Genomic DNA, 25,924 nt, shown 5'->3' with positions numbered 1-25,924 from the left:
ATTCCTCCTCACGTAGCTAAGCTATCAGCGAAAAATGAAAGGTCTGTGTTTGATATGTAAAAAAATCCAAATCGTGGTAACACCAACTTGTTTCCCTATTTATGTGAATGTAATGAGTTCTAGTTTTCGATCGAATTTAAACCGAAAGACGAAAACTACTACAATTAAGGAGAGAAGTCGTTTCCTACTATAAAAAATGTTGTCGATGATACACTGCTTGTGTTATATCTATATGATGATTATGGCTAATTACTTAACTGCAGGTGCATTAGCAATATCTCATACCAATATCAGCACAGATCAGTCTGCGCTTCTTTCTCTCAAAGCTCACATCACTAGTGACCCTCAAAACATCTTGACCGCCAACTGGTCCTCTGCCTCCAATTCCAACATTTGCAACTGGGTTGGCGTTAGCTGCGGTGCTGACCACCACAGAGTCACGGCCTTAAATCTCTCGCACATGGGTCTTGCCGGAGTTATTCCTCCACATCTAGGCAACCTCTCATTTCTCGTTGAGTTGGGCCTTGAGAATAATAGCTTTCATGGTCCCCTACCGCAAGAATTGTCTCGTTTGCGCCGGTTGAAGGAGATTAACTTTGGAAACAACAGCTTTATGGGAACCATTCCTTCGTGGTTTGGGTCCTTTGCTAAACTTCAAACCATCAAATTGTACGGTAATGGCTTCTTGGGTTTCATACCGGCCGCTATCTTCAACTTATCTGCACTCGAAACAATTGATCTAGGCAGGAACCAACTATCGGGTACGTACATACCACCAGTACTACCAACCACCTAGGAATATAAATTAATGATTGCTTGCTTCATCATTACATTTTGATATATTTGTTTCATTTTAACATCTATATATAAGATGTATAACAATCATCTCGTTTGTTTTTTTTTCCCTTCTTTTTTGTTGGAATGCATGCACATATTTAACAGGTAGCATACCCAGAGAAATAGGCAACTTAACAATGGTGAAAGGCATATACCTTGACGACAACAAGTTCGAAGGTATACTGTATGACTTAGGTTTTGTTACATGTATACTAGCAGATGCCTTCACACACTGTGTGTGAATAATTTCAATTTTTTTTGTTTTTTTTTTACAATGAAGTGTGATTAGTTTTTAAAATTCTAAAAAAAAAGAAATCAATTATAAAAATTGAGACAATGATGAGCAGTTTCGTCTAAAGTAGGCATGTTTTTTATTTACTATTTTATTTTATTTTTAATTTTTAAATAGGGCATGCTATGTTGACCTGGTTGTGAGGTTGTTGTAAATAATAGCAAAATTTATGTTCATGTAATTACTAAATTGCCCGTATATATATATTTTTTGTAGTTTAGGTGTGAGGGTTAAAATTGCAATTTTATGTAGTTTTGTTTGAGAGCAGAGTTCTATAAATAGGTACTAGGTAGTTTAGATACGAGCCCCTTCTTAGCAGGAATCTCGTTCCACTTTAGCAAAAATGAAATGAGAGGACTATCATAAAAATCGTATATTTACTGTGTAAGACCCTCGTATTCTAGAGCGAAAAGAGAACCTATATAGTGAGCACATGGTCCTTATAATGTTATCCCACTTTTGCTACGGTAGAACGGGATTCCCAGTAAGAAGCTACTCCTATATATATGTTTACATGATTTTAACAATATATACGGATTGATTTATAGAACTTCCGAACGAGATGGGCAGTTTAGTTCAGCTGGAGGAGTTGTTTGTGCAGTCCAATGCCCTAACAGCCTCTGCTCTTGTGCCTGTCTTCAACATATCTTCTTTGACTATTTTGAATCTATACGGAAACAACATGAGTGGCAGTCTTCCGGACAATATATGTGAGCATCTTTCCAGTATTCGAATATTTAATTTTAGTGGAAACCAGCTTGACGGTCTGATTCCCTCCAAACTGTGGCAATGCAAAGAGCTTCGTGAAATCTTATTATACTCTAACAATTTCCGTGGAAGCATACCCAAAAGTCTTGGCAATTTGACTTACTTAACCAAGATTAGTCTTGGTGAGAATCATTTAACAGGTAATAAATTTGGGGGCATTTCATAATCTATTTGTTTTTAGTTTTTAGTTAAACTGAAGTTACAAAGTTAATACAAGCGTTCTGAAATTGTTACAGGTATAATACCGGATGAGATTTGTGGTCTTCCGCGGTTAGAGTTTTTGGGACTGTTATTTAATAATCTCACTGGCGTCATCCCATCCAAACTCTTCAATCTCTCCACGATAAGAAGAATAGGGCTTTCTTTCAATCAGCTCTCAGGTAGCCTCCCAGCAAACATCGGTCTTAACGCTCCAAACCTAGAATTCCTTTATGTAGCCAGAACTAACGTCGTGGCTGGACTACTCCCTAACCTCTCCAATGCTTCCAAGCTCAGGATGCTAGACATGAGCGAAAACTCATTTACCGGGTTTCTTCCTGGCACGCTCTGTTCCTTGAAAAACCTTGAGCGTCTTAACTTGTACTCGAATAATTTGACAATTGATGCTTCTACTCCACAAGCAGCAAGCACTCTCTCTTGCTTGTTTAATCTTAGAAATTTGACAAAGTTAGACTTGGGAGACAATCCACTAAACACCACGATTCCAGCTTATCGCAGGAATCTCTCTACGTCACTCCTATATGTGCATTTATTCGGTTCCAACATCAGGGGCAACATTCCAGTAGAAATTGGCAACTTGAGCAGCTTGATATTACTAGACCTGGGAAACAATCAGTTGAGTGGAGCAATTCCAACTTCAATACAAAGGCTACAAAATCTCCAAGCTTTGGGTTTGTTTGATAACGAACTGCAAGGACATATCCCGTATGAACTCTGTCAACTAAACAACCTAGGCTTTTTAAATTTGGCTGGTAATCGGCTCTCTGGTTCTATTCCTTCCTGCTTGGGTACTTTGGCAGTAGCTCTAAGATCTCTATGGTTAGGGTCCAATTTGTTAACTTCAAAAATACCATCTTCCTTGTGGGAACTCAAGTATATATTGGACCTAAACTTGTCATCCAATTCTCTAGTTGGACCACTCTCAGAAGGCATCGGAAAGTTGAAAGATGTGGTGGATATGGATTTATCAAATAACCATTTCTCCGGAAACATTCCCGGTAGCATTGGGGGTCTTCAGAAAATCATTAATTTGTCCTTGGCAAACAATTATTTAAAAGGCCCTATTCCCGGTTCATTTAAAACCTTGCTAAGCCTAGAATTCTTGGATTTGTCCAAAAACAATCTATCTGGAGTGATCCCAAAGTCATTGGAAGCACTCTTGTATCTCAAGCATCTGAATTTGTCTTTCAACAAACTCCAAGGAGAAATTCCAACCGGTGGGCATTTCGGAAACTTCTCCGATGATTCATTTGTATCAAACGGTGCACTCTGCGGTTCTTCCCGACTCCATGTTCCATTGTGCAAATATAGAACAAAAGTTGAGCCAAATTGGAGGAAAGCTAAATATATCATCTCAGGGGTCATGTCAATAATACTCCTAGCGGCTGCTGCATTGATTCTGGTGCTATGCAGGAAAAGGAATGTTGAAGTTGTAAGAGAAACTGCCTTGCTACCTCAAGTTCTTTGGAGAAGAGTTTCGCGCCTAGAACTTGTAAGGGCGACAAATGGACTTCACGAGAGTAACTTACTAGGCACAGGGGGGTTTGGCTCAGTATACAGAGGAACACTGTCAAACGGGATAGATATCGCCCTCAAGGTTTTCAATTTACAGCTAGAAGAGGCATTCAAGAGTTTTGCGAAGGAATGTGAAATGCTAAGCAATATCCGCCATCGAAATCTCATTAAAATCATAAGTTATTGCGATGAACTTGATTTCAAAGCCCTGGTGCTTCAATTGATGCCTAATGGAAGCCTCGAACAGTGGTTGTATTCTCCAAACCGCTCCATGACTATCCTGCAGAGGTTGGACATAATGAAAGATGTTGCATTGGCACTAGAATATCTTCATCAAGGTTACTCGATACCTATCGTTCATTGTGACGTGAAACCAAGCAATATACTATTAGATGATGATATGGTTGCACATGTTGCTGATTTTGGCATTGCAAGACTCATCGGCAGTGGAGATTCGATGACGGAAACAATGACCCTAGCCACAGTTGGATACATGGCTCCAGGTGATGTATTTTTTCAATTTTGTTTATGTTGTTTTATTAGGAGTTATAATTTTCTTTTTATCATACATAACTAAATTCACATACAAATTTTGCAGAGTTCGGGATGGAAGGAAGCGTTTCGACGAGTGGGGATGTGTATAGTTTTGGTATTGTACTCATGGAGACATTCACAAAAAGGAAGCCAACGAATGAGATGTTTGTTGGGGAAATGAATTTAAAGCAATGGATTGCAGATTCATTATTTCTAAATGCTGCTATAGATGAAGTTGTGGATGCTGATATACTTGGGACGGAGGAAGATGGTGATTTCGTGAGCAGGAGGGATTGCTTATCATCTGTTATGAGATTAGCTTTAGCTTGCACTGCAGCATTGCCGAAAGAAAGGATTAACATGAAAGATGCCGTAGTCGCACTCAATAAAATCAAGGCCAAGTATTTGAAGGACTCTGGAGGAGTGAATTCTTAGTTCTTTGTTCTCTATATTTTCGGATCCATTTTCTTATTGTTGTTTTCGATCTTCAAAAACTACATTATTTTCTTATTGTTATTTCAGTCAATATATCAGGAAGTGACAAACTTCTAAACTTCTACTTAAGTTGGGTTTTTTGGCTGCTTCACCCATTTGTGCTCATCTTTTTAACAAAAGGAACGAAGTTACTCCAATTTTCAGCCCCAAAGATCTTATCATTCATTCTGTAATATGTAAATGATCTTACAACTTCAACCTGAATTTGACCCAATTTCTTAACCCGCGGTTCCTATAACCCATAATTTTTTTTAGTGTTGTTCAAATCACAAATACCCTAGATGAATTGAAAACTGCAGATATTAGTTAAAAACACCTGAACGACATCATATTGCCTGAACTAAATATAACAGTACCCCTAATTTATGGTGCTATCAAATTTATGTATATAAATTTATGTATATTTTTCAATGACACTAAAGATTAATTCTGAACTTATGCATACAGCATACCTCTATTAGTATGATTCTAATTTACATCTGTTTCTTATCTAAAAATTTATAACATAAATTTCATTATGTATGCTTACAACACAAAAAAATTCGTTTCGTTTCGTAAAATTACAAATAATTCACAAATACTTCATACATGGAGCAGCGAACCACTTTAGTTGGGTTCTCTTGGCACAAATTTAAGTTAGAAAGTCGGGAGAATTCTAAAACTAGCATGAGATACTTTAGAACAATTTGACAAAATAGGGTGTGGATGTGTTTTAATATTCATTCCAACAAACAACAAAACGTTATCCCCTAGATGAAAAAATACAACAGAAAACAAAGCACATGCACTTTTACCCCAATGGCGCATGAGTACAAATGGATCCTAAATTTGACCTGAGTAAAAGTTGATAAAAGGATAAACTTCTTATATATATATTTGTACCAGCCAAGGGCAGCTAAAATATTAATGAGCAATCCAAAAAGTACCCAAATCTCAACATTAGTGTAGTAGATGAGTGAATAGAGTAAAATGAGTGAATAATATATGACAAAAAAAATTCAATGGTGCATACTAAAAATGAGTGAATAGAGTAAGACAGAGTACGAGTGACTTTGAAATCAATGAATTAAATTCCAAAAGTGAGTGACAAAGAATAACTAAGGCAGAAGCTTAACTACCCTATCAATTTTAAATTCAATGTCTGTTCACTACATATGCCTTCGCTTATATATTAAATTTTATTCAAATTCAATGTATGTTCACTGCATGATAATCTGTGTTTCGGCACACTCTTACTGGGATTTGGTCACAAAACTACAACCATTTTTACAAATTCCATAAGCCAACAATGGAAAATGAAAATCACGAAGCAACCTAAAAGGAAGCAGACAACAGAAATCAAAGAACGAAATAGGTGAGAACCAAAACGTTAAAAACAGCACATACACATTTCAAAGACCAAAAATCATGCAAAGATCAAAAATCCCAAAAATTCAGTATATTAGCACTCCCTGCAAAGCCCAAAATCAAAGGAAAAGTAATACCACTTCAAAAAATAAAAATAATCAGAAGCTAAAAACTCAAATCCCAAAAAAAAAAAAATCAGCAAAATAAATCCTATAGTTTGATAAAAATTTAGGAGAAGGGTAAGATAGGATACGCAAAGAGAGGGTGGCCTTGTATTTCTGCTATTCTGAAATGCAATCCTCCTTGTCCCAGGGCCCTTCAAACTTCTCCGAGTAATACATGCACAAAGAAACAATATCCATTTACCCTATTCAGAAATTGAAAAATGGATTTTAGAGATAGGAGAGATAATTAGGGTTTAAGAGTAATCGTGGAAACTAATTGTGCTGAGAGGAAGCAATTGTGGTCCGTGTGTCTTCACACAACAAATTGGAATGTGGGATTGCCTACATTTGGGATTTTAACAGTAACCAGCAGCCATTCAAAATTTACCAGTCACAATTGGAGCTTAAGTGATACCTTGATTACAGTCATCAATACGCCTGCTCCCACACTAACACCTAAACCCTAAATCATTCGGATCCTTCTCTTTCTCCTCCTTGGAGACTCTGATTCAAGTAAAATCAAACATTCAAACAACTCATCTCTCACTTGATTGATTGGTAGCAAACGAAGGTCAATAATACTTATTTGTAATTTAATTAATAAAAAATTAAACGCTTGAATCAAAAAGTAAGAAATTAAAAGAGAAATGGAGAAATACCTGAACCAATTTGGGACAAAAATGAACAATGCTTTCATTTTTTTTCAAGAACTTAACAATTTGCCTAAATCAAAATATTAAGAGGCGAAGAGCTTACGTATGTATGACCTGACGAATGAAACTGGAGAAGTTTTTGTGCTTGAAACCACTTGCTAGGTGCAGACCACTTAAACCACTTAAACCACTTGCTCACCTACTCAAAGGACAAGTGGTGTAGATCAGCTAGCTAATCAGCCCAAAAGTACTTTACAATGGCGGTACAAGTAAAAAACTGGTGAGTCACTACCCTTCAGTCACATTCAAGCTAGAGCAAAGTTACAGGCAACCGAGCCAAATTGTCTATAAAAGAAGAAAGAGAAATCAAAGATGAAGACACTCAATCAATCAAACAAACAATCTTACAACTTGTCTATCTCAGTCAAGCCAAGAAACCCATAAAACTGTGCTTTGTCCAGATTCTACACTCTTTTCATCTTTAAGCTCCTCGTAAAACCGACAACCTTTGTCTATGTAAAAGCTTTGCTACCTTGTCTAAATCTTGTTGTAGTATCGATTCCCTCCTACAAACTCATTTGCCAATCTTCCCCTTCCAGCACCCAAACACTTTGTAATCACAAAGAGATGAAGCTGCAAGACGATCAACCTTGCCCGACCCTCTTTGTTTTGTCTGTTAATTCATAGATCTAGTAGTATGATGTATCCTTCAATATATATCCAAGTTATTTCTAGTCAGTTTGTGATTAAAAGATCTCTTGGTTCTCGGATCTGGTCTGTTTAGTGGTTTTAACCATTACAAAAGATAAGTCAAGGTTCGAGCTCATAGCTTGATCAGATCTAAGTTCCAACCTTTCAAGCATATAAGATTGATCAACCAAAAGTCCTTGGTCTCAAGGCATAAAAAAGAACTTAATGTGGACTTAACCCATCCACGACAATCTTTGATAACGAGAAGTCCGAGTTACTTAGGGCGCAAGTAATCGACCCATTTCTTAGTTTTACATCTGTTATACTATGATCGTTATAGAACGCTCGAATATGGAATTAGTTCTGATGGTGAGCCGCAAGGCCTATACTTAAGGCCCCACAAAGGCACCTATCAGGTTTAGTTCTGTTCTTCGGGCTGGGGTGATTAAAGTAAACACAGTTGTAATACATTCGCAACAATGAAACACCAGCTATATGCCAGAGTACTTGGTCGGTTTTGATTGTGAGCATCAAGGCTTATACCTAAGGCCTCATAAAGGCACCTCTCATAACTGACTTGGTCCCACGGGCATAAGCAATTAACCTAAACACTTGTTTTACATCTGCCATGCTGAAGATGACAGTGGTACGCCTGAACACTTAGTTAGTTTTGATTGTGAGCCTCAATGCCTATACCTAAGGCCTCACGAAGGCACCTCTCAGAATTAACTCTGTCATTCTCTTACAGCCTGCCAATAAGCAGAAGCCCGATAGACGAAATCAAACGGCGCCAATCTCTCGGGGAGCTGTGTGCTCGTTGGCCAGGGAGCATCTCCAGCGGAAATTCCTGCCCGAACAATAAGAAAAGCCTTATTTGGGATCTGATTCAGTGGTGTATTTGATTTGATTTGATTTTGTAATTTTCCCATTAAGTACTTCTGATTTTCTATGGGCATCACAATTGATAGTTTGGTTACTGGAGCCATCGAAATTCCTCTTCTTTAAGCGCTCGTTTAGTGTCTAAGATTGGATTGGATAGCTGAGGACATTAAAATTCTTTGTTCAAACTGAAAGTAAAAAATAGGGGTATTGCTCGTGAAGTAAACTTATCCCTTCAAATCCCCACAAAATGGTAGATTACGAAGAATATGTTTTCTTCATGTCTAATCTCTTATAATCTACTCAAAATGAAAAATCATTCATTTTTATCTTCACAGGTACCTTGAATTACACGTCATCATTCATTTATGGAGCACGCGTATCTCGTATTCGATGCTTCAGTGGATACCATACTCGCCAGATACAAGTATTTGTCTTTTAGGATATCATTACAATTTCAAATAAAAAATTAAGAGGAGAAAATCAATAGGAAACAAAGCTTTAGTTGAAAGTAGATGAATACTGACACACCCCGACCCTAAAATCAGGGCGTGCTGGCCGTCACGTGGGCGTGACGTAACCAAAAGTGCGACGCGAAAGCAAAAATGTAACAGAAATACGAAGGAATAAAAACCAACTACTAGCAATAATATCCAAATAACATGCTAGAGTGAGTTTAAGTGTGAAACACACATAATCAGAGCATAAGTACGAAGTGTAGTCAAGTAGGACCATTACTAAATTACAACACCCGAAGGTGAGTCCTACATTTAAGTAGTCTGTCAGAACGCCGTGGGAATCCTCGTGAGCCACCAACACTGCTAACTAGAACCTGGAGGGGCGCAAACAAGATTGAGTGGGTCAGTAAAACAAAGCTTTTCGAAAATATTTCATTTAATAACACTTCTAACCCCTCGCTGTAAAACCTGTATACTTTCCCCGAAAAATAGTATATATATAACCATATAACAGCAATTAACTCAAATCACAAGTCTTTAACACTTTTCAGGAAAATATGCCATGCTATGCTTCAAAACATAATAAGGATGCATCAACATAACAGGTGAAATAAGGAATCAGCCGGAGACTCTGCAGTTGTCCTGTACGGCTAATTCTATAGCTCAATATCCAATCCAGCCGGAGTCACCAACTGTGACATGTACGACACTACTCTGCACACAAGTCGGAACTATTTGAAGTAGTCTGTACGACAAGAATGGTGTAAGAATATACTCTAATGCTTCTCTCATCAACAGCTGTATAACAATCTAAAGTCACCTACAAGTCGGAACCACCTCTAATGGTCTGTATGACATGTCGGAACCACCTCCAGTGGTCTGTACGACATGCACCTACTTGGATCCAAGGTGAGCGTGTGGTGCGAGGTGAATAATATAAGCACTAACACCATGAGTGCATGTTATGAGCTCTTAACACAATTCACATCATCAATAAATCACATGAACAACATAAAACTCACCTGATACTCACATGTGCGTCCACATCACCATTTCACATATATGCATCAAGTACTAATTCATAAATTTCATATAATATGTATGCATGGCATTTTAAAACATACTTTCATTTCAATTCAATTTCTAGGAAAAATCAGTAGTATATAGGTATATACAGAAAATAACTGCCCACTCATTGGTATGTCGAAGGGTCGTAACCCCCGTGACGCCCTTGAATGCGCTCGTCCTCGGGATAGGTATCACCTATATGCGAGACAACTATAAAAACGTTATTTTAAAGCACATAACCAACAATACGTAATAACTTCTCATACGATGCTCAATTTGGGTATATGAATATACCACAGTGACCTACTCGACGTCACGGACGTCGAGATATTTTGAGAATTATTTTTCAACGCCGCACACGCCCCCACGCGACGGGAGAGGCACGGTGCTACGCGCCCCCACGCGCGTCATCCCCTACCTCCAGACGCCGGAAAATCTCGCCGGCGCCGGAAAACTGGGCAAACCTGTAAATGCCCTTTTCTCCCTCATTTCTACACCGTTTTCCATGAAATTTTCACCAAAACTTCTCAAATTTAGAGAGGAAGAAGGCTATACCTTTTAAAACTTCCGAATCCTTCGAAATCACGTCGGGAAATTTCTACCAAAACCTGCCACCTTCGAACCTTGTGATCCCGACGTCCAAAACCTTCAAACGAACGTCCCCGAGCTTCGTGGGAACCTCCTAGAGCTCACTGTGAGCTTGGATTGTCCTAAAAACCAACCATTACAAAGTTTGTGAACAGTGCTCAATTCGGACCTTGAGTTTTCAACGTGAAATCGAAAGGTTTCTTACCTGAAATGGGTATGGATGTGTTCGTAGGGTCCTCACGAACACAATGTTTGCGGATGAGTGTGTCCGTACGTGAGGGAAGAGAGAGAGAGAGAAACTGAGAGGGAAGAGAGAGATACAGGATAGGAGAGAGAGTGTGAGGTTTGCTTTGTGTGTGTGTCCTCCTAAGTCCCTAACCACACAAAATGCAAACCAATTTTTAATCCAACTCAATTTCTTCCAAGAATTTAGGAAAGTATGCATTATTCAAATAAACATGTCGCACATACCTTAGCAACCTTTAAGGGCAATTCCGTCATTTCACATCCACGATAAATGAAATTTCGGGACGGGCTGTGACAAATACAAAGAGTTTGTCTCTAACTAAAATAAGGAATATAACTCTCACACTTGAATGAACTTGAATTTGGATGTTTTTACGTTGAAATATGTTTTAAATTATGTATTTTTATTGTCGTATCCATGACGCAACGTATCCTAGTTTTTCGAGATTTTACGTATTATAGTGCCGTGTGTATAGTATCACCTTATTGGTATCCATGCTTCATTTGTTCAATCAAATCCTAACCACCAAAAAGCCCCGAGTGATATGGGATTACAGAAATCCACTACTTTTCTCTTTTTATTTTGATGTCTTATGTGGTTTACTTTATATCATTTCATGTCAGCAGATGGTTGATATGGAGAGAACAGAACTGAAGAAGTCAGATTCAGCAGGGTTGGACAATAGTATCACTCCAGATAGTTCAATGTGGCTGGTAGAATATCTGGAAGGTAAGTGGTTATTTACGAGCTCATCTTGTTTGTTCTTGCTGATTACAATTTGTTCGTTACTGTATTCCTTCTGTGATGATTTGACGTAATAAAATGTTTTAAATGCTGAATCTTACAGAGATGGACCAGAGCATTAAGCAAATGCTGAAGCTGATCAAAGAAGATGGTGATTCTTTGCCCAACAAAGACGAGATGTTTTTGCAGAAGATGTCGGAATTAGTTCAGGAATTTCACCGGATGTATCGGTCACTGGCCGGGTGCTTTGAACACTTGACCAAAGAAGCACATAAGGGGTTTGGAGGTTCTGAATATGGTTTCAACCAAGGCTCTCCTCTGCTGACTCCTGATGCTAATCATGGTTTGCGGAAATCCGATGATCAAGTTGTTGGTTTTGATATATCACTAAGCTCAGATGGTTCTAGTCCAGCTCTTACTTTAAAGAATGGCGCTGAATCGTCTTCCTCTTCATCATTGGGATCCGAGTCAGATTCTCCTAATTCCCCTGTCAGCAATTACTCGGTTCCACCTCCAAGCGCCGATTTTGATAGTCAGGGATGGCAGCAGAAGATTGCTGAGCTTGAAACTAAACTATCTAGCTTGAAAGAGAAGCTCCAGGTGAAGGAGTCTGATCTTACAATGGAGAAAATGCGTGTCTTTGAGCTGCAAGAACAGATAGTTGAGTTGGAAAATCGTGCATCAGACAGAGATAATGAGATTCGGAAATTGATGGAGGACTTGGAAGTGACTAAAGAAAGGCTTAAGGGGTCGGACGAAAAGATTGCGAATTTGAAGCATGAACTTGCCGATATAATTTCCAAAGGCGCTGATCAAATGCAAGGTGTTGAATCTCAACTTGACTCGGAGAGAAAGCATGTTTCGGAGCTGCAGGAGAGGATTGTGAGGTACAATGCTGACATATTCGGCCGTGATCTTGAGGTGATGCAGCTGAAGAGGGCATTGCGTGATGCACAGGAACAATTCTCACTTGAGAAAGCAGACCTGCAGGCTGACATTTCAAGTTTTGCAGCGAAACAAATTGTCTTGGACATGAGACTCGAAGAATTGAGTTTGAGAAACAAGAGGTTAGAGGACGAGATAAGGCAATGTGAAACGAATAAGATGGAAACGGAAAGTCTGCATGCTGTCTACGAGATGGCATTGCAAGATGATATAAGCCGCCTGAAGGTAGAAGTTGCTGATAAAAATGGACATGTGGAAGCTGTAAATGAAGACTTGGACATGTTTAAACTGAAATGTGACATGCTGATGGCGGAGAAAGACGAGCTCAATGGTAGGGCTCAAACGTTCATGGCGAATGTGAGTTCCCGCGACAATCAGATTCAGGAAATGGCGGGACATCTTAGTCGGTTACAAACAGAACACGAGGGTCTGATCGTTGGATCCGAAAGTGCGCGTAGGCTAGTAGATGAGCTGAAAACAAGAGTGGAGGAGTTGCAGCAAGAGGTGAAAAGGCAGAGTGTTGTGATCTCGGATGGGGCTGAGGAGAAAAGAGAGGTGATCCGGCAGCTTTGTTTCTCGCTGGAGCACTACAGGAGCGGATACCAAGAGCTCCGCCAAGCGTTTACCGGCCACAGGCAGCGCCTAGTATGTTTCTGAGGTCTCTTGCATCATATGTTGTGTTTGTATGGAACAAGTTTTTGTTTAGGGTCATATGGTCAATTCAGGTCGGATGTTACATCAATATTTAGTTAATTACGAAACTAAATGCTCTAGATTTTGAATGTTAAAGAACAACAATGGCATGGAAAAGGTTTGCTAATTATTATTAATTAAGGTGTTAAACTTAGTGTTCTCACTTGTTTGGAGGGCAAAATAATCAATCTACCTATTCTTCGCAGTGAACTGGGGGATTTTGACTAAATCCTAATTCAGTGAGGTGAAGTAACCCTCATTCATTGCGGCCGCTATAATCTAATAAGCTATGATATTATTAGAAACCAATTATTTCTAAATTGCCATTACCAATGGTAATTATTAGCAGAAGCTAAATGGAAGAGGGCGACGAAGGAAATACCAATAGGATGCCTCCATGACTACATCCACTACAAGTCAAGGATTGCAATTTGCAAAAAGTGGGATAATAATTTAATTTGGTTCTTTTGCTATGGTCTATAGATATTAGATAGTACTAGTCTAAGCCTCCTCACTTGGACAAAAAAATCGGACTTAGACTATTCGTTCTCACCTAGCTAAGCTATTAGCGAAAAATGAAAGGTCTGTGTTTGATATGTAAAAAAATCCAAATAACAAGTCGAGGATTGCAATTTGCAAAAAATGGGATAATAATTTAATTTGGTTCTTTTTCTATGGTCTATAGATAGTACTAGTCTAAGCCTCCTCACTTCGACAAAAAAATCGGACTTAGACTATTCATCCTCACCTAGCTAAGCTATCAGCGAAAAATGAAAGGTCTGTGTTTGCTATGTAAAAAAATCCAAATAACAAGTCGAGGATTGCAATTTGCAAAAAATGAGATAATAATTTAATTTGGTTCTTTTTCTATGGTCTATAGATAGTACTAGTCTAAGCCTCCTCACTTCGACCAAAAAATGGGACTTGGACTATTCCTCCTCACGTAGCTAAGCTATCAGCGAAATATGAAAGGTGTGTGTTTGATATGTAAAAAAATCCAAATCTTGGTAACACCAACTTGTTTCCCTATTTATGTGAATGTTAATGAGTTCTAGTTTTCGATCGAATTCAAACCGAAAGACGAAAACTACTACAATTAAGGAGAGAAGTCGTTTCCTACTATAAAAAATGTTGTCGATGATACACTGCTTGTGTTATATCTATATGATGATTATGGCTAATTGCTTAACTGCAGGTGTATTAGCAATATCTCATACCAATATCAACACAGATCAGTCTGCGCTTCTTTCTCTCAAAGCTCACATCACTAGTGACCCTCAAAACATCTTGACCGCCAACTGGTCCTCTGCCTCCAATTCCAACATTTGCAACTGGGTTGGCGTTAGCTGCGGTGCTGGCCACCACAGAGTCACGGCCTTAAATCTCTCGCACATGGGTCTTGCCGGAGTTATTCCTCCGCATCTAGGCAACCTCTCATTTCTCGTTGAGTTGGGCCTTAAGAATAATAGCTTTCATGGTCCCCTACCGCAAGAACTGTCTCGTTTGCGCCGGTTGAAGGAGATTAACTTTGGAAACAACAGCTTTATGGGAACCATTCCTTCGTGGTTTGGGTCCTTTGCTAAACTTCAAACCATCAAATTGTACGGTAATGGCTTCTCGGGTTTCATACCGGCTGCTATCTTCAACTTATCTGCACTCGAAATAATTGATCTGAGGAGGAACCAACTATCGGGTACGTACATACCACCAGTACCAGCCACCTAGGAATATAAATTAATGATTGCTTGCTTCATCATTACATTTTGATATATTTGTTTCATTTTAACATCTATATATAACATGTATAACAATCATCTCGTTTGTTTTTTTTTTCCCTTTCTTTTTTGTTGGAATGCATGCACATATTTAACAGGTAGCATACCCAGAGAAATAGGCAACTTAAGAATGGTGAAGGGCATATACCTTGACGACAACAAGTTCGAAGGTATACTGTATGACTTAGGTTTTGTTACATGTATACTAGCAGATACCTACACACACTGTGTGTGAATAATTTCATTTCATTTTGTTTTTTTTACAATGAAGTGTGATTAGTTTTTAAAATTCTAAAAAAAAAAAAAAGAAATCAATTATAAAAATTGGGACAATGGTGAGCAGTTTCTTCTAAAGCAGGCATGTTTTTTATTTACTATTTTATTTTATTTTTAATTTTTAAATAGGGCATGCTATATTGACCTGGCTGTGAGGTTGTCGTAAATAATAGCAAAATTTATGTTCATGTAATTACTAAATTGCCCATATATTTTATTTTTGTGTAGTTTTGGTGTGAGGGTTAAAATTTCAATTTTATGTAGTTTTGGTTGAGAGCAGAGTTCTATTCAGAGTTCTATTAATAGGTACTAGGTAGTTTAGATACGAGCCCCTTCTTAGCAGGAATCTTGTTCCACTTTAGCAAAAATGGAATGAGAGGACTATCATAAAAATCGTATATTTAATGTGTAAGACCCTCGTATTCTAGAGCAAAAGGAGAACCTATATAGTGAGCACATGGTCCTTATAATGTTATCCCACTTTTGCTACGGTAGAACGGGATTCCCAGTAAGAAGCTACTCCTATATATGTTTACATGATTTTAACAATATACGGATTGATTTATAGAACTTCCGAACGAGATGGGCAGTTTAGTTCAGCTGGAGGAGTTGTATGTGCGGTTCAATGCCCTAAAAGCCTCTGCTCTTGTGCCTGTCTTCAACATATCTTCTTTGACTATTTTGAATCTATACGGAAACAACATGAGTGGCAGTCTTCCGGACAATATATGTGAGCATCTTTCCAGTATTCGAATATTTAATTTTGGTGGAAACCAGCTTGACGGTCTGATTCCCTCCAAACTGTGGCAATGCAAAGAGCTTCGTGAAATCGTATTATACTCTAACAATTTCCGTGGAAGCATACCCAAAAGTCTTGGCAATTTGACCTACTTAACCACGATTATTCTTATTGAGAATCATTTAACAGGTAATAAATTTGGGGGCATTTCATAATCTATTTGTTTTTAGTTTTTAGTTAAACTGAAGTTACAAAGTTAATACAAGCGTTCTGAAATTGTTACAGGTACAATACCAAATGAAATTGGTGATCTTCCGCAGTTAGAGTTTTTGGACCTGGATTTTAATAATCTCAGTGGCGTCATCCCATCCAAACTCTTCAATCTCTCCATGAAAAGAATAATAGGGCTTTCTTCCAATCAGCTCTCAGGTAGCCTCCCGGCAAACATCGGTCTTAACGCTCCAAATCTAGAAATCCTTTGTGTAGCCAAAACTAACCTCGTGGCTGGACTACTCCCTAACCTCTCCAATGCTTCCAAGCTCAGGATGCTAGACATGAGCCTCAACTCATTTACCGGGTTTCTTCCTAGCACGCTCTGTTCCTTGAAAAACCTTGAGCGTCTTTTCTTGTACTCGAATAATTTGACAATTGATGCTTCTACTCCACAAGCAGCAAGCACTCTCTCTTGCTCGTTTAATCTTAGAAATTTGACAAGCTTATACTTGGGAGACAATCCACTAAACACCACGATTCCAGCTTCTCGCAGGAATCTTTCTACGTCACTCCTATATGTGAGTTTATTCCGTTCCAACATCAGGGGCAACATTCCAGTAGAAATTGGCAACTTGAGCAGCTTGATATTACTAGACCTGGGAAACAATCAGTTGAGTGGAGCAATTCCAACTTCAATACAAAGGCTACAAAATCTCCAAGTTTTGGATTTGCATGATAACGAACTGCAAGGACATATCCCGTATGAACTCTGTCAACTAAATAACCTAGCCTATTTAATTTTGGCTAGTAATCGGCTCTCTGGTTCTATTCCTTCCTGCTTGGGTACTTTGTTAGTAGCTCTAAGATATCTAAGGTTAGGGTCCAATTTGTTAACTTCAAAAATACCATCTTCCTTGTGGGAACTCAAGTATATATTGGAGCTAAACTTGTCATCCAATTCTCTAGTTGGACCACTCTCAGAAGACATCGGAAAGTTGAAAGATGTGGTGGTAATGGATTTATCAAATAACCATTTCTCCGGAAACATTCCCGGTAGCATTGGGGGTCTTCAGAAAATCATTAATTTGTCCTTGGCAAACAATTATTTAGAAGGCCCTATTCCCGGTTCATTTAAAACCTTGCTAAGCCTAGAATTCTTGGATTTGTCCAAAAACAATCTATCTGGAGTGATCCCAAAGTCATTGGAAGCCCTCTTGTATCTCAAGCATCTGAATTTGTCTTTCAACAAACTCCAAGGAGAAATTCCAACCGGCGGGCGTTTCGGAAACTTCTTTGATGATTCATTTGTATCAAACGGTGCACTCTGCAGTACTTCCCGACTCCATGTTCCATTATGCAAATATAAAACAAAAGTTGAGCCAAATTGGAGGAAAGCTAAATATATCATCTCAGGGGTCATGTCAGTAATACTCCTAGCGACTGTAGCATTGACTCTGATGCTATGCAGGAAAAGGAATGTTGAAGTTGTAAGAGAAACTGCCTTGCTACGTCAAGTTCTTTGGAGAAGAGTTTCGCGCCTAGAACTTGTAAGGGCGACAAATGGACTTCACGAGAGTAACTTACTAGGCACAGGGGGGTTTGGCTCAGTATACAGAGGAACACTGTCAGACGGGATAGATATCGCCCTCAAGGTTTTCAATTTACAGCTAGAAGGGGCATTCAAGAGTTTTGATAAGGAATGTGAAATGCTAAGCAATATCCGTCATCGGAATCTCATTAAAATCATAAGTTGTTGCGATGAACTTGATTTCAAAGCCCTGGTGCTTCAATTGATGCCTAATGGAAGCCTCGAACAGTGGTTGTATTCTCCAAACCGCTCCATGACTATCCTGCAGAGGTTGGACATAATGAAAGATGTTGCATTGGCACTAGAATATATTCATCAAGGTTACTCGATACCTATCGTTCATTGTGACGTGAAACCAAGCAATATACTATTAGATGATGATATGGTTGCACATGTTGCTGATTTTGGCATTGCAAGACTCATCGGCAGTGGAGATTCGATGACGGAAACAATGACCCTAGCCACAGTTGGATACATGGCTCCAGGTGATGTATTTTTTCAATTTTGTTTATGTTGGTTTTATTAGGAGTTATAATTTTCTTTTTATCATACATAGCTAAATTCACATACAAATTTTGCAGAGTTCGGGATGGAAGGAAGTGTTTCGACGAGTGTGGATGTGTATAGTTTTGGTATTGTACTCATGGAGACATTCACAAAAAGGAAGCGAACGGATGAGATGTTTGTTGGGGAAATGAATTTAAAGCAATGGATTGCAGATTCATTATTTCTAAATGCTGCTATAGATGGAGTTGTGGATGCCGATATACTTGGGACGGAGGAAGATGGTGGTTTCGTGAGCAGGAGGGATTGCTTATCATCCATTATGAGATTAGCTTTAGCTTGCACTGCAGCATTGCCGAAAGAAAGGATTAACATGAAAGATGCCGTAATCGCACTCAATAAAATCAAGGCCAAGTATTTGAAGGACTCTGGAGGAGTGAATTCTTAGTTCTTTGTTCTCTATATTTTCGGATCCATTTTCTTATTGTTGTTTTCTATCTTCAAAAACTACATTATTTTCTTATTGTTATTTCAGTCAATATATCAGGAAGTGACAAACTTCTAAACTTCTACTTAAGTTGGGTTTTTTGGCTGCTTCACCAATTTGTGCTCATCTTTTTAACAAAAGGAACGAAGTTACTCCAATTTTCAGCCCCAAAGATCTTTTCATTCATTCTGTAATATGTAAATGATCTTACAGCTTCGACCTGAATTTGACCCATTTTCTTAACCTGCCGTTCCTATAACCCATAAATTTTTTCAGTGTTGTTCAAATCACAAATACCCCAGATGAATTGAAAAACTGCAGATATTAGTTAAAAACACCTGAACGACATCATATTCCCTGTACTAAATATAACAATACCCCAAATTTATGGTGCTATCAAATTTATGTATATAAATTTACGTATATTTTTTAATGACACTAAAGATTAATTCTGAACTTATGCATACAGCATACCTCTATTAGTATGATTATAATTTACATATGTTTCTTATCAAAAAATTTATAACACAAATTTCAATATGTATATATACAACACAAAAAATTTCGTTTCGTTTCGTAAAATTACAAATAATTCACAAATACTTCATACATGGAGCAGCAAACCACTTTAGTTGGGTTCTCTTGGCACAGATTTAAGTTAGAAAGTCGGGAGAATTCTAAAACTTGCATGAGATACGTTAGAACAATTTGACAAAATAGGGTGTGGATGTGTTTTAATATTCCTTCCAACAAACAACAAAACGTTATCCCCTAGATGAAAAAATACCACAGAAAACAAAGCATATGCACTTTTACCCCAATGGCGCATGAGTACAAATGGATCCTAAATTTGACCTGAGTAAAAGTTGATAAAAGGATAAACTTCTTATATATATACTTGTACCAGCCAAGGGCAGCTAAAAAATTAATGAGCAATCCAAAAAGTAGCCAAAACCGCTTCAGCCATATGCATCATGAAACACAATCTAAGCTATCTGGACATAGTATCTAGAATTATTATCTGATATACTGTTGCAAATATGCCTCTATAACAAACACAAAACATTGAATTCCATTACCTTCTTGTTATTGACCTCTTTCTCAGTCAGAATCCCCAGAGCTTTCGAACCCTCGACCAGGACCATGTCGCCTTCGCACACATGTGGCCAGAGCTGAAAAGGAGATTCAGATTTATAATATATCATACTGACAGATTCTCAGGCACATTTCATCAAACACCTAATGTGCCATGTTCTCATATGCTTTCTTGTAAGATTAAGTGAAGAACAGTAAGTTTTTGAACAAAATTAACTTCTAGATGAGTAATTTAACAGAAAAGAAGCAACAAAAAAATCCAGAAATCTTTAATTCAAGAACAATACTTGGTATTTGAACAAAATTAACTTCCAGATGAGTAATATATCAGAGAAAAAGCAAAAAGAAACCTAGAAATCTTGAAAAAAATTGTTTATAAGAAATGAAATTGAGCTAAAAAACTGGAAATCTAACTTCAATTAAGCAGCTTTTCCGATGTTTACAGATTAAATATGCATGATAACAAACGGAAGCATCCTTTCTTCACTAATTGGACACTAACAGAAAACCCCTAATTCATATTATTCCGATTTCAAATACACGGGACCAAATAGCTAAGAAAGTTGGAAAATTTGACCCCAACCAAAGAAAAAAATTGTTCTGGTTATACATGCGATACCCACCTAACATATCAACCAATTCCAAATTAAAATGGAAAATGAAATGAAGCAACATAAATTGAATACATTTTGAGGAAAATTTGGGGAAAATTATCTCACCTGGAGTTCCGAATCTCCAAGAGGTCCTGATCCGAGTAAGCGCCGAATTAGGTTGCTAAAGATGGTGATCAAGGAAGGGTTTTGGAGGTGGGTTTGATCAGATCAAAGGCTAAGCCATTAAGTTTGGAGGGAGAGGAACACAGAGCTACTGTGTGAGAGAGAGAGAGAGAGCGTGAGTTGTCATTTTCTTCTATCCAGCCACTAGATCGCAGTTCCAATTACTTATGATACAAACAAACACATAAATTAACAAAAATCCTAATTCCCTCTTTCACTCACTTTCTTTAACTAGAATTTAATTACTTTGATGCTTCTTTCAAATTTCTTTCATTTTATGAGCAACCAAACAAGGGATAACACAAATTGCAAGGTAAGAAAGAAAGATGGAAATCTGGAGGACTTGGGAGAAGCTTTTCCGCTTTCGGATGTCGTAAATGATGCGCTGAAGCTCGGTGACTCGGACTTTGTTGCCATTGTAGACCCAGTTGTCGAGCTCTGGAACCACATTCAAGCTAGGGTTTCCGAGCGGGTTGATTTTGTTGTAGAGGGTCGGCTACTTGGTCCTGCTCGTGTAGGTCCTGCTATTATACTGGGAACGATTAAAATAGCACATATTAAATAAATGCACAATCAAGAAAATCAAAGGTAGTTTTTGGATAGGAAGGAAAAAAAAACAACAATAATCTGTCTTCCTTTTTTAACACGAAATTTTTCAAAGCTTCAATTAACTTTATAATCACAATTCATTTTATTAAATATTTTCGTCCTGGAAAGAAAAAATTAAAAAGATTAACATTCCCAAAACATAATAAGCAGATCCAAAGATTAATCTCCACATGAAACACTTCCAGTAGTAAGAACAAACACACACATTTCAAAACATAAATAAGCAGATTCAAAGATTCAACTTTTGTACAGAAATGAGCCAAAAGCACACATGTCGCTTTAATGTATGAGCCAAAAGAACTTTCAGCTTTAGCAGCCCATACCCGACACCCTAAATTTGAGATATATTTGAGACTTAAAAGTGTTTACACAGAAATGTCAAACAACGCAGATCTCTAACCTGATCCTTGTGTGCATCTTGCCGTCATTCTAGTTGAAACTCCTCCAGCAAAAGCATCAACAGCCTCTTCAACTCTGAAACAGCTACACTGGGAACATCTTTTGAATATCTCCCCTCTTGACGTTATTGTAAACGCATCGCCGAATCAACATTCGCAGGCACACCAAAAGCTGCCTAACAAAAGAAAAAAAAACAAAATTACACAAATGAAATTCAGCGCAAAATTCCAAAAAAAAATTGAAAATAAAAGCAGGAAAGAGTAAGAGTAGTGTACCGGGCTGATGTCTGATTCGTTATTGAGCTGGAGCATATCTCGGAATATGTCTCGGTCGGCAGAGTCAAGACTGGTTTTTCAGCTCCTCCAACGGGCCTAAAGATTGTACTCCATCGACTCATTCGAATTGGACTAGACCAGTAGCAGCAAAAGGCTCTCCAACATGTGCTCCATGGATCGCCCAGCTTTGCCATTAAAAAAAAGAACGAAGAAGAAGACGACAACTGAAGTGAATAGAGGGAAAACAATCAATATTTGAACAAATTCAATGTGTTGCAGCAGGAGTTTTTTTATCCATTTATATATTAGATTTCCCTTAAAAATAGGACATATGAGAAAAGAAATGATACCCAAATCTCAACATTAGTGTAGTAGATGAGTGAATAGAGTAAAATGAGTGAATAATATATGACAAAAAAAATTCAATGGTGTTGTAAAATCGACTGCGGGTGCAGTGGAATAAATGAAACAAGACACAAAATTTACGAGGTTCCTCTACAGTGAGTGTGACTGGACTACGTCCTCGGGGCAGCAGTGGTGATTTCATTATAATTTGAAATAATAGGAGTACAAAGATAACTTTCTCTATTATCTCCCCCACATCTTCCTCTTCTTCCTCTCTTTCTCTTCTTTCCTCTCTCTCTCTCTTCCTTTCTTCCTTTTCTTTTTTCTCTCCCGTGAACCTCACCACCAATTATGAAACTCTCTCTAACTTGTTGTGTTCCATAGTGTTATTTTTATAGAAGTAAATCACATGCTAAATAGTGGAAGGGCAACTTGCCCATTATTTGAGTGGACATCCATTTCTACAACAAATGGTGCATACTAAAAATGAGTGAATAAAGTAAGACAGAGTACATGAGTGACATTGAAATCAATGAATTAAATTCCAAAAGTGAGTGACAAAGAATAACTAAGGCAAAAGCTTAACTACCCTATCAATTTTAAATTGGGTAAATTACATAGTAGCCCCTCAGGTTTGAGGTCTATTACAACCTCATACAACAACTTTAAAACATTTCACTTTCATACATCTAGTACCATTTTATTTCAAAATAACACCTCCGTTAGATTTTCCATCCATTAGTCTGTTAAATGCTGACGTGGCTACCACATTTGTGTTGATGTGGCTGCCACATGGAATTTTTTTTTTAAAAAAAAAAAACCTAAATCTTCTAAATATTAAAAAAAAAAAAAAAAAAAAAACCTAGAAAATCCCGAAACCCAGATCCCTTCCTTCCCCCCTCCCCCACCCTTCTGCAACTCCCAAAATCATCTCTTCTCCCCGCAACCCCCAAACCCATATCCCCCATCTTCATCTTCTTCCCTGCAACCCAGAAATGATAACCCCCCACCCCAAAACCAGAAACCCAGAACACCCCCGCCCCCCCCAACCCACGACCCTGCCTGTGCACCCCCTAACCCGCGACCCTCCCTCCCTCCGCACCCACCCTCTTTCCTTCTCTACACACCCTCCACTCTCCTCTACACACCCCCTACCGCCGACCCAATTGCTTGTTCTACCGCCACATACCTGCAACAACAAAAAGAAGAAGAAGAAGAGGGAGGAAGAAGAAAAAAAAGAAACCCCCCAGGCCCTGCCGCGACCCACGACCCACCTCCCTTCCCCCCGCTCCGCCGCGACCCACGACCCACTTCCCTTCCCCCCCCCCCCCCCCGCGCGACCTTCCTGCGAACTGGGCTTTTTTTTTTCTTTTTTTTTCTCTTTTTTTTTTCTCCCTCTTCTTCTTCTTCTTCTTCTTGCAGATTTTGGGGGGACGAATTGGGGGTTTTTTTTTTTTTTTGGGAGGGAGGGATGTGGGTTTCTGGGTGAGGTGGGTCGTGGGGGAGGGAGGGTTGCGGGGGAGGGGGTTGGATTTCTTCTTTCTACATTTGGAAATCTGGGGCGGAGTGGTGACGGAGAGCTGGGGGCGAGAGGCTGAGCTGGAGAGGTCGGCCATGGATGATCAGTTAAAGTTGCAGAGAGCGAGCAAACCAAAGAAACCCTTTTGCGCTTTGATGGTGAGGAAAATGAAAGGAGATAAATGTGAAGGGGAGGTTCTGGGTGAGGTGGGTCGCGAGGTGGGGGGTGGCGTGGTGGTGGGGGGATTTCTTCTTTCTGGGTTTCTGGTTTGGGGGGTTCACGGGGTGGGGGTTTCTTCTTTTTTGGTTTTTTTTTTTCCCTTCTTCTTCCAAGGTTCAGGGGTTGGGGGATAATGGGATATGGGTTTCAAATTTTCAGGTTTTTATTTTTTTTAAATTTTTTTTATAAGATTAAGGTTTTTTTTTAAAAAATATTAATTTTTTTGCCACGTGGCACATATTTGGCAGCTATGTGGCACAAATGTAGCAGCCACGTCAGCACTTAACGGATCAATGGATGGAAAATGTAACAGAGGTATTATTTTGAAATAAAATAGAACGTGAGGTATGAAAGTGAAATGTTTTAAAGATGTTGTATGAGGTTGTAATAGACCTCAAACCTGAGGAGCTACTATGTAATTTACCCTTTTAAATTCAATGCATGTTCACTGCATATGCCTTCGCTTGTATATTAAATTTTGTTCAAATTCAATGTATGTTCACTGCATGATAATCTGTGTTTCGGCACACTCTTATTGGGATTTGGTCATAAAACTACAACCATTTTTACAAATTCCATAAGCCAACAATGGAAAATGAAAATCACGAAGCAACCTAGAAGGAAGTAGACAATAGAAATCAAAGAACGAAACAGGTGAGAACCAAAACGTTAAAAACAACACATACCCATTTCAAAGACCAAAAATCATGCAAAGATCAAAAATCCCAAAAATTCAGTATATTAGCACTCCCTGCAAAGCCCAAAATCATAAAATTAGAAAAATAGAATTTGATAACATTATACTTTAAAACCCCTAAAATTTCCAGTCAAAGGAAAAGTAATACCACTTCAAAAAATAAAAATAATCAGAAGATAAAAACTCAAATCCCAAAAAATAAAATCAGCAAAATAAATCCTATAGCTTGATAAAAATTTAGGAGAAGGGTAAGATAGGATACGCAAAGAAAACAGTGTTGCATTTCATAGTCCCCAGTACGTCCAAATGCGGTACTGGTGGCTGTGGATGGCTGAGAATATAAATACGCATGTGTTAAATAACATATAATTTTTAGGACGAGACTTGACGCGATAGAAAAGATTGCTCGTTTGTGATTGAACACGAGTTTGAGTCGTAGAAACAGTTTCTTTGCAAAGTAAAAGTAAAGTTGTGTACGATAGATGTTTCTCCTGATTCTTGCAAAACAAAGAGTTTTGTTGCTTGGAGTTGTGATAGACCTTTCATGTATATAATATTAGGAAAACTAATGAAAAAGGTTGGAAAACTTTGAGTTTTAACGATAAAGACAAAATAAATGGTAAAATAGGATACACAAAGAGAGGGTAAAATAACATATAATTTAGGAGAAGGGTAAGATAGAATACACAAAGAAAATAGTGATGCATTTCATAGTCCCCAGTACGTCCAAATGCGGTACTGGTGGCTGTGGATGGCTGAGAATATAAATACGCATGTGTTAAATAACATATAATTTTTAGGACGAGACTTGACGCGATAGAAAAGATTGCTCATTTGTGATTGAACACGAGTTCGAGTCGTAGAAACAGACTCTTTGCAACGTAAAAGTAAAGTTGTGTACGATAGATGTTTCTCCCGACTCTTGCAAAACAAAGAGTTTTGTTGCTTGGAGTTGTGGTAGCCCTTTCATGTATATAATATTAGGAAAACTAATGAAAATGGTTGGAAAACTTTGAGTTTTAACGATAAGGACAAAATAAAGGGTTTTATGAATAGTACCAGAATTGATTTTCTAGTTTAAAAATGTGATTTTTCATTAAAGTGAACAATATCGCGGACTTTTCGTTAAAACTTTGTATAATATTTGTACCACAAAAGTTTCTTTCTAAATAAGATACTGAAGTGGTGAGTCACTAAGTCCAAGTTTGGTTGTCTCCACCATGAGTACCTGACCAGTGACGCATTTCCACCTCTCTCATTTGTGTTGTGGGA

The 25,924-nt window shown here is 38.3% G+C and overlaps 3 protein-coding genes and 2 long non-coding RNA genes across 12 annotated transcripts in view; 3 read left to right on the top strand and 2 right to left on the bottom strand.

Moving 5' to 3' along the window:
• The window catches only part of LOC126630347 (protein NETWORKED 4A-like), a 33,441-nt gene that overhangs the window by 3,701 nt on the left and 3,816 nt on the right, over window positions 1-25,924 (top strand). Inside the window, exons 2-3 of one of the 5 annotated variants that reach the window (XM_050300438.1) lie at window positions 11,381-11,483; window positions 11,602-13,286. The exons of 3 other annotated variants lie outside the window; for them this stretch is intronic. In XM_050300438.1, coding sequence (XP_050156395.1) covers window positions 11,381-11,483; window positions 11,602-13,100 — 1,602 coding nt within the window. In that variant the 3' untranslated portion in view covers window positions 13,101-13,286. Of the gene's footprint in view, window positions 1-11,380; window positions 11,484-11,601; window positions 13,287-25,924 lie in introns of those variants that run through there. One more of the 5 variants, XR_007625956.1, reaches the window with a different exon arrangement.
• The window catches only part of LOC126630352 (uncharacterized), a 31,446-nt gene that overhangs the window by 2,159 nt on the left and 3,363 nt on the right, over window positions 1-25,924 (bottom strand). The window lies entirely within an intron of this gene.
• On the top strand, window positions 51-18,808 carry LOC126630345 (LRR receptor-like serine/threonine-protein kinase GSO1). 2 transcript variants are annotated; one of them, XM_050300434.1, is made up of 6 exons: window positions 51-761; window positions 943-1,014; window positions 1,678-2,037; window positions 2,134-2,935; window positions 17,014-18,212; window positions 18,309-18,808. In XM_050300434.1, the coding sequence occupies exons 1-6, from the start codon at window positions 197-199 to the stop codon at window positions 18,677-18,679; spliced, it is 3,369 nt and encodes a 1,122-aa protein (XP_050156391.1). In that variant the 5' UTR covers window positions 51-196; the 3' UTR covers window positions 18,680-18,808. The 2 variants fall into 2 exon arrangements, with proteins under 2 accessions (XP_050156391.1, XP_050156392.1); XM_050300435.1 differs by lacking the exons at window positions 51-761; window positions 943-1,014; window positions 1,678-2,037; window positions 2,134-2,935 and adding exons at window positions 14,151-14,829; window positions 15,010-15,081; window positions 15,756-16,115 and having other exon boundaries at window positions 16,212-18,212.
• LOC126630348 (receptor kinase-like protein Xa21) lies at window positions 2,928-4,751 on the top strand. Its single transcript, XM_050300443.1, has 2 exons — window positions 2,928-4,134; window positions 4,230-4,751. The coding sequence occupies exons 1-2, from the start codon at window positions 3,075-3,077 to the stop codon at window positions 4,598-4,600; spliced, it is 1,431 nt and encodes a 476-aa protein (XP_050156400.1). The 5' UTR covers window positions 2,928-3,074; the 3' UTR covers window positions 4,601-4,751.
• LOC126630351 (uncharacterized) lies at window positions 5,314-24,656 on the bottom strand. Of its 3 annotated transcripts, XR_007625960.1 has the most exons (6): window positions 24,642-24,656; window positions 21,873-22,096; window positions 21,599-21,772; window positions 20,533-21,113; window positions 19,529-19,890; window positions 5,314-5,447 (listed from the first exon to the last, which is right to left on the bottom strand). It is a non-coding gene; the product is annotated as an uncharacterized LOC126630351 (long non-coding RNA). The 3 variants fall into 3 exon arrangements; XR_007625959.1 differs by lacking the exon at window positions 24,642-24,656 and having other exon boundaries at window positions 20,533-21,121; window positions 21,873-22,115; XR_007625958.1 differs by lacking the exon at window positions 24,642-24,656 and having other exon boundaries at window positions 21,873-22,114.

Source organism: Malus sylvestris, chromosome 7, assembly GCF_916048215.2.
Source record: "Malus sylvestris chromosome 7, drMalSylv7.2, whole genome shotgun sequence".
Taxonomy (NCBI): domain Eukaryota; kingdom Viridiplantae; phylum Streptophyta; class Magnoliopsida; order Rosales; family Rosaceae; genus Malus; species Malus sylvestris.
Note: the sequence above shows the minus strand (reverse complement) of the source record. Positions and strands in the feature narration are given on the sequence as shown.